This window comes from Physeter macrocephalus, chromosome 5 (assembly GCF_002837175.3).
Source record: "Physeter macrocephalus isolate SW-GA chromosome 5, ASM283717v5, whole genome shotgun sequence".
In the NCBI taxonomy this organism is placed as follows: domain Eukaryota; kingdom Metazoa; phylum Chordata; class Mammalia; order Artiodactyla; family Physeteridae; genus Physeter; species Physeter macrocephalus.
The window spans coordinates 78,730,074-78,739,259 of NC_041218.1; the positions used below are offsets into that span (position 1 = coordinate 78,730,074).

At 37.2% G+C, this 9,186-nt stretch overlaps 1 protein-coding gene across 3 annotated transcripts in view; it reads right to left on the reverse strand.

Moving 5' to 3' along the window:
* Positions 1-1,187: 1,187 nt before the first annotated feature.
* Positions 1,188-9,186, reverse strand: part of CROT (carnitine O-octanoyltransferase) — a 63,104-nt gene continuing 55,105 nt past the window's right edge. For all 3 annotated transcript variants that reach the window (XM_028490122.2, XM_024130707.3, XM_028490123.1), the window contains one exon: positions 1,188-2,164. In XM_028490122.2, coding sequence (XP_028345923.1) covers positions 2,044-2,164 — 121 coding nt within the window. In that variant the 3' untranslated portion in view covers positions 1,188-2,043. The remainder of the gene's footprint in view (positions 2,165-9,186) is intronic.

Genomic DNA, 9,186 nt, shown 5'->3' on the forward strand with positions numbered 1-9,186 from the left:
TCATTGGGTAGATGATAGGGTAGTTTGGGAACAATTTTCCTTGTTACAAAGTTAAAATATATTGTTCAATAGCATACTCTCTTCATTGGTAAATTTTCAAGTTATTCTATTAGAGAATTGAGGTTTTAAAAAAAGGAATGTATTCCCAGCTTTATCATCAAATTCCAAGAGAAAATGGAATTGTCCTTAGACAAGCTAACTGTAGGCACACATTTGTTCCATATAAAGCAAGAAAGAGGCATATTTTTTAAATGTTTAAAACATATTAATAAAAACTGTACATATTCTCAGTGCAATTTGAAAGAAACATCAATAAAATGCTGTTTCTATAGAACTGCATTACTTTTACAAATAATTTTATTTTCTCAGAAGATTAATCCACTTCAACAAGAAGGAATATGTTTAGATGGAGACCAAAAAGAAATATTCTAGGCAGCCCTTGGAAGCTAACCACTTTGAAATGTTTTTTCCTTAATTTACTGCAGCAATAACCATTCTCACTGCTGTGACAGGTTGTTTAGGTCAGTAATCTATCCAAATCAGGTCTTCTCTATGTAATAAATCATATATACCAAGGAATTTTTCATATGTAACCATGTGTAGCAGTAGACTGAATTTCAGTTAACCAAGAGAGGAGTGGGGCAAAGGGTACGTTACCACAGTGACTCAAGGTGAGAATTCAACCTACTCTTATGTAATTATTCTCAAACTTGCCTGATAAGGATCATGGGGCATTTGCTCCTAGAAATTCTCACTCAGTAGGTATGGGTAAGGCCCAGGAATCTCTTTGTAAAAACCATTCTTAACTTCGGGCAGGTAAGAGGAACATGTTAAAGCATGAGTGAAAAGAGGTTTCTCTGCAGGAGGTGATCAGCTTCTAAAATACCCAATTCTTTAGATATTATTTTAAAACAACCAAAGAGGCCTTACAGCTTGTACCTTTCACTCCTGGGACATTCCCACTACCCAGTATGAAGTCCAGGCTAGAATCCTGAATGATCAAAGACCATGCAGAGAGAGTCCCAGGCAGTAAGTCCCCAGGCGGTGGTGAGGCTGTCTCAGACTTCCCAGCCTCACCCAGCAGCCTGGTGACAGCGGCGGCGTTCCTCACTCAGGCAAGACAGAAGCAGAGCCATCCAAATGGGCACAGTCAACGGACACAGTCATGGGAAATGATCATAAGACAGTAGGTTTTGCATGGTTTATTACATACTACATAACTGGTCAGAAAGTACAAGGTCAAACAGGAATGAAGCACTTACTAAAACACTAAACAAGAAGCTATATGACTCTGAGAATTTTATTTTCTGAGAATAGAAACTACAAAACAAAACAAAGGAAAAATAAATCCTGAGAATCTGATTTAGTATTTAATCCTTTTAAAGTCACTGATTTTAAATATAAATGCTTTAATTTCATATTCACAAAACTCATTATAACAATATACTATAATAAATTTTTTTAGGGTTTTTCATGTATGTCAGAGGGTGTAAACCTCCTTACTACAACCAAATTCTTTTGTCTGTTCAACATAAACTTTTCTTTAGACTAAATTGTAGTGGTCTTTCCCAAACATGGTAGACTTATATCCCTGTGTTGAATGTGGAATCATTGATTTCAGGGAAATTAGCATCCAATCATGTATTTCATATCCTTTGGCAACTAGAAAATGTTAAAGTGCTTGAAAGATAGAGTCTATGATGATGTTCAGAGAGAAGATTTATTACCTATACAGTAGCAACAAAGATATTTAAAAGTTAGATTTGCATTGTTAAAATCTGTAGATTTGCATTGTTGAGGCTAACCTTCAAGTTTGCATAGTTCTATAGTCATATCATAATTTGCATTGCTGCTGCATCAGAGGAAGCTTAAAAATATTTCTACTTTCTATGTCAGAATAAATTTAGAGAGCATAATTCTACTAATTGCTACATTCAACAAGTTTCCTTCAGTCAACATCCCTTCCTATCTCACATCACCAACCCACACCCAGCATCCAGTTTTATGATATGTTTTGTTAAGTGCTTACTAAATGATTAGTCTCTAAAGACGAGCAATGTCCATCAGTTGCATCATATCACCGAAAGCACGAAAAGTCTGCTGAACTAGTTTTTCTGCATCAGTCTCTGGACATGATTTCCAGGCTGTACAGGCCACAATAAACCTGTGAAGCACAAATAATAAATGATGAAGTACAACACAAAAATCAACACAAAAAGGCTCCAAATAGTGATGGTGAATAGAGCCAGGACCTTTATTCCATCTGGCTCTTCACATATGAAATATGATTTATTGCTCACATTAGGTAAATGTAACCTGACACAATAGAAAGTATAGCCATATTTATATATAATGCTAAGAACACTTAATTTACTACGTGACTAGAGCCTAAGGACAAAAAGGAAACAAAAAACTGGCCAGAGCTCAAGAGTGCTCTGGAGTCAGGTCTCATTGTGTTAAACAAACTCACCTCTTCCCATAAAAGACCTTCCCAACATACCCCAAATGGAATGAGTGAGAATATGAATTCATGCCACTGTCTGCAATAAAATGTGAACTATTTTTTAAAGAAGAATATAGTGCTTGAAGAGAGTAAAAAAATAATAACAAAATAGAGAAAGAAGATAAGAGGAGAGAAAGGCTGTTTCTAGAAAAACCAGAGAGAAACTCTCCTGAAACCAAAATATGCCTTCCACCACCATGTCCTTCTAGATCTTCCTGATGAAGAAATCCCCTATCTGGCAGGTGATAAAAGTAGTCCCAAGAAGCTGAAACAAACAGGAAAGAAGCGTGGCTTCTGGTGGGCTCAGAGCTGAAACCTCACTACTAACACTCTTGGAACTAGCCTTCCCCTTTCCAGACACACAAATTTTCTACAGCAAAACATGCATTATGCTCAAGTTAAAATCAAAATGTTGTGTAATATAAAGCTTGTGGACGACCATGCAATTTTCACATCACTAAAAATTAAGACTGGAAAGTACGTATCTTTGACATGTACCTTAGATTAAGCAAAACAAAACAAAAACATGTTCTGGTCCAGTATGTAATGATGAAACCAATGTTTGAGTGGATTATATTTGCTGAAAGATATACAGCAACCTACAGAAAGTCCTGCCTTATTTTCACGTAGTGATGCATGATCAGTAGGCATTTTCTAGCTATGTTGCTTCTCAAATATTTAGCAAGATCTAAATATTTCTTTGCAAAGAGTAACGATTTCTATTTATGTGTTAAATTTTTTAAAAATTAAGTTATATTCTTAAATTATAGAAAGAACAATCATTCCTACATGAACAATTCACAAAAGAATATACACAGATGCCAATAAACAAAGAGAAAATGTTTTGCTTCATAAGAATTCAGGTTAGGTTAGTTTTCCCTATAAAATTTGTACAGACTGCTTTATAATGTCTAAAGCTGGCAATGATGTGATGAAATAAGATATAATATTATCATTATTTGTAATGAGAAAAACTGGAAATAGTATGGAAGTGGTTAAATTATGAAATCCGTAAGACTAGACATTACTCAACCATTAAAATATCTCAAAGGATATTTAATGGCATTGGGAAATGCTTGAAGTAATATTAAGTGAGAGTGCAATTCACAAAAAGGACACTAAAATATTTACAATATGATCGAAATTTGTAATAATTACACACACAATCTATGTATATTTTAGAATAGAAAGATAAGTCTTATGTTTTATGATGGAAATGTTAACTTTGTTCGTATATTTTTCCATATTTTACAAATTTTTTTACATTGAGCATGCAGTACATTTAAAATAAAATGTTGCACACCCTCTTTCAAGAGTACTGAAATCACAACTAACTGCTGAACAATCATCGACAGGAAGACACTGGAACTCACCAAAAAAGATACCCCACATCCAAAAACAGAGAGAGAAGCTGCAGTGAGAGGTAGTAGAGGCACAATCACAATAAAATCAAATCCCAGAACCGCTAGGTGGGTGACTCACAAACTGGAGAACAATAATACCAAAGAAGTCCACCCACTGGAGTGAAGCTTCTGAGCCCCATGTCAGGCTTCCCAATATAGGGGTCCCGCAATGGGAGGAGGAATTCCAGAGAATCAGACTTGAAGGCTAGTGGGATTTGACTGCAGGACTTCGACAGGATTGAGGGAAACAGAGGCTCTACTCTTGGAGGGCACATGCAAAGTAGTGTGTGCATCAGGACCCAGGGGAAGGAGCAGTGACACCATACGAGACTGAACTAGACCTGCTAGTGTTGGAGGGTGTCCTGCAGAGGTGGGGGTGGCTGTGGCTCACAGTGAGGACAAGGACACTGGCAGCAGAAGTTCTGGGAAGTACTCCTTGGTGTGAGCCCTCCCAGAGTCCACCATTAGCCCCACCAAATAGCCGGGTAGGCTCTAGGGCTGGGTTGCCTCAAGCCAAACAACTAACAGGGAGAGAACCCAGCACCACCCAACAGCAGACAAGCAGATTAAAGATTTACTGACCTCTGCCCACCAAAGCAACTCCCAGCTCTACACACCACCAGTCCCTCCCATCAGGAAGCTTGCACGAGCCTCTTAGATAGCTTCATCCACCAGAGGGCAGACAGCAGAAGCAAGATGAACTACAATTCTGCAGGCTGTGGAACAAAAACCACATTCACAGAAAGACGGACAAAATGAACAGGCAGAGGACTATGTACCAGATGAAGGAATAAGACAAACCCCCAGAAAAACAGCTAAATGAAGTGGAGATAGGCAACCTTCCAGAAAAGAATTCAGAATAATGACAGTGAAGTTGATCCAGGACCTCAGAAAAAGAATGGAGGCCAAGATCGAGAAGATGCAAGAAATGTTTAACAAAGATCTAGAAGAATAAAAGAACAAACAGAGATGAACAATACAATAAGTGAAATGAAAAATGAAAAATACACTAGAAGGAATCACCAGCAGAATAACTGAAGCAGAAGAACGGATAATGACCTGGAAGACAGAATGGTGGAATTCACTGCCGTGGAACAGAATAAAGAAAAAAGAATGAAAGAAATGAAGACAGCCTAAGAGACCACTGGGACAACATTAAACACAACAATTCATATTATAGAGGTCCCAGAAGGAGAAGAGAGAGAGAAAGGAGCTGAGAAAATATGTGAAGAGATTATAATCAAAAACTTCCCCAACATGGGAAAGGAAATAGCCACCCAAGTCCAGGACACAGAGAGTCCCAAGCACGATAAACCCAAGGAGAAACACGCCAAGACACTACTATAGTAATCAAATTGACAAAAATTAAAGACAAAGCAAAATTATTAAAAGCAACAAGGAAAAAATGACAACATACAAGGGAACTTCCATAAGGTTAACAGTTGATTTCTCAGCAGAAGCTCTACAAGCCAGAAGGGAGTGGCACGATATATTTAAAGTGATGAAAGGGAAGAACCTACAGCCAAGATTACTCTACCCAGCAAGGATCTCATTCAGATTTGATGGCAGGAGACCCACTTCAGACCTAGGGACACATACAGACTGAAAGTGAGGGGATGGATAAAGATATTCCATTCAAATGGAAATCAAAAGAAAGCTGGAGTAGCAATACTCATATCAGATAAAATAGACTTTAAAATAAAGAATGCTGAAAGAGACAAGGAAGGACACTACAGAATGATCAAGGGATCAGTCCAGGAGGAAAATATAACAATTATAAATATATATGCACCTAACACAGGAGCACCTCAGTACATAAGGCAAATGCTAACAGCTATAAAAGAGGAAAACCACAGTAACACAATAATAGTGGAGGACTTCAACACCTCACTTACACCAATGGACAGATCATCCAGACAGAAAATTTAAAAGGAAACACAAGCTTTAAATGACACAATAGACCAGTTAGATTTCATTGACATTTATAGGACATTCCATCCAAAAACAGCAGATTACACTTTCTTCTCAAGTGCACACAGAACATTCTCCAGGATAGATCACATCTTGGGTCACAAATCAAGCCTTGGTAAATTTAAGAAAATTGAAATCATATCAAGCATCCCTTCTGACCACAACATTATGAGATTAGAAATCAATTACAGGGAAAAAACCGTAAAAAACACAAACATGTGGAGGCTAAACAATACATTACTAAATAACGAAGAGATCACTGAAGAAATCAAAGAGGAAATCAAAAAATACCTAGAGATAAATGACAACGAAAACACGATGTCCCAAAACCTATGGGCTGCAGGTTCTAAGAGGGAAGTTTATAGCAATACAATCCTACCTCAAGCAACAAGAGAGGTCTCAAATAAACAATCTAACCTTACTCCTAAAGGAACTAGAGAAAGAAGAACAAACGAAACCCAAAGCTGGTAGAAGGAAAGAAATCATAAATATCAGAGCAGAAATAAATGAAATAGAAACAAAGAAAACAACAGCAAATATCAATAAAACTAAAAGCTGGTTCTTTGAGTAGGTAAACAAAATTGACAAACCTTTAGCCAGACTCATCAAGAAAAAGAGGGAGAGAAGTCAAATCAATAAAATTAGAAATGAACAAAGGAGAAGTTACAATGGACACTGCAGAAATACAAAGCATCCTAAGAGACTACTACAAGGAATTCTATGCCAATAAAATGGACCTGGAAAACCTGGAAGAAATGGACAAATTTTTAGAAAAGTATAACCTTCCAAGATTGACCAGGAAGAAACAGAAAGTATGAACAGACCTACCATAAGTACTGAAATTGAAACTGTGATTAAGAATCTTCCAACAAACAAAAGTTTTTGGACCAGATGTCTTCACAGGTGAAATCTACCAAACTTTAGAGAAGAGCTAACACCCATCCTTCTCAAACTTTTCCAAAAAACTGCAGAGGAAGGAACATTCCCAAACTCATTCTATGAGGCCACCATCACCCTGATACCAAAACCAGACAAAGATACTACAAAAAAAGAAAATTACTGACCAATATGACTGATGAATACAGATGCAAGATGCAAAAATCCTCAACAAAATACTAGCAAACACACTCCAACAACACATTAAAAGGATCATGCACCATGATCAAGTGGGATTTATCCCAGGGATGCAAGGATTCTTCAACATACACAAATCAATGTGATACACCATATTAACAAATTGAAGAATAAAAACCATATGATCATCTCAATAGATGCAGACACAGCTTTTGAACAAAATTCAACATGCATTTATGATAAAAACTCTCTACAAAGTGGGCAGAGAGGGAACCTACCTATACATAATAAAGGCCATGTATGACAAACCCACATCAAACATCATTCTCAATGGTGAAAAACTGAAAGCATTTCATCTAAGGTCAGGAACAAGACAAGGATGTCCACTCTTAGTAAACAGTTTTGGAAGTCCTAGCCACGGCAATCAGAGAAGAAAAAGAAATAAAAGGAACCCAAATTAGAAAAGAAGAAGTAAAACTGTCACTGTTTGCAGATGATATGATCCTGTACATAGATAATCCTAAAGATGCTGCCAGAAAACTACTAGAGCTAATCAATTGCATTTGGTAAATTTGCAGGATACAAAATTAATGCACAGAAACCTCTTGCATTCCTATACACTAACAATGAAAGATCAGAAAGAGAAATTAAGGAAAGAATCCCATTCACCACTGCAACAAAAAGAATAAAATACCTAGGAATAAACCTACCTAAGGAGGTAAAAGACCTGTATTCAGAAAACTATAAGACATTGATGAAAGAAGTCAAAGACGACACAAACAAATGGAGAGATAGATACCATGTTTTTGGACTGGAAGAATCAATATTGTGAAAATGACAAAGCAATCTACAGATTCAATGCAATCCCTATCAAATTATCAATGTTATTTTGTACAGAACTAGAACAAAAAATCTTAAAATTTGTATGAAGACACAAAAGAGCCCGAATAGCCAAAGCAATTTTGAGGGAAAAAAACGTAGCTGGAGGAATCAGACCTCCTGACTGCAGACTATACTACAAAGCTACAGTAATCAAGACAATATGGTGCTGGCACAAAAACAGAAAAACAGATCAATGGAACAGGATAGAAAGCCCAGAGATAAACCCACGCACCTATGGTCAGCTAATCTATGAGAAAGGAGGCAAGGATATACAATGGAGAAAAGACAGTCTGTTCAATAAGTGGTGCTGGGAAAACTGGACAGTTCATGTAAAAGGATGAAATTAGAACACTCCCTAACACCATACACAAAAATAAACTCAAAATGGATTAAAGACCTAAATGTAAGACTGGACACTATAAAACTCTTAGAGGAAAACATAGGAAGAACACTCTTTGACATAAATCACAGCAAGTCTTTTTTGACCCACCTCCCAGGGCAAATGAATCAACAGATAAAGGATTTTCTCCAAAATATATAAACAGCTCATGCAGCTCAATATTAAAAAAAAAAACAAACCCAATCCAAAAATGGGCAGAAGACCTTAGTAGACATTTCTCCAAAGAAGACATACAGATGGCCAAGAGGCACATGAAAAGCTGCTAAACATCACTAATTATTAGAGAAATGCAAAACTACAGTGAGGTATCACCTCACATCGGTTAGAATGGGCATCATCAGAAAATCTACAAACAACAAATGGTGGTGAGGGTGTGGAGAATGCAACAGTGCATTCCCACCAAATGCACTGTTGGTGGGAATGTAAATTGATACAGCCACTATGGAGAACAGTATGGAGGTTCCTTAAAAAACTAAAAATAGAATTACCATATGACCCAGCAATCCCACTACTGGGCATACACCCAGGAAAAAAACGTAATTCAAAAAAGACACACGTGGGCTTCCCTGGTGGCGCAGTGGTTGAGAGTCCGCCTGCCAATGCAGGGGACATGGGTTCATGCCCCAGTCCCTAAATGCCCATCAACAGACGAATGGATAAAGATGTGGTACATATATACAACGGACTATTACTCAGCCATAGAAAGGAAACTGCGTCATTTGTAGAGACGTGGATGGACCTAGAGACTGTCATACAGAGTAAACCAGAAAGAGAAAAGCAAATATCGTATATTAACGCATATATGTGGAATCTAGAAAAATGGTAGATGGCCAAGAGGCACATGAAAAGCTGCTAAACATCACTAATTATTAGAGAAATGCAAAACTACAGTGAGGTATCACCTCACATCGGTTAGAATGGGCATCATCAGAAAATCTACAAACAACAAATGG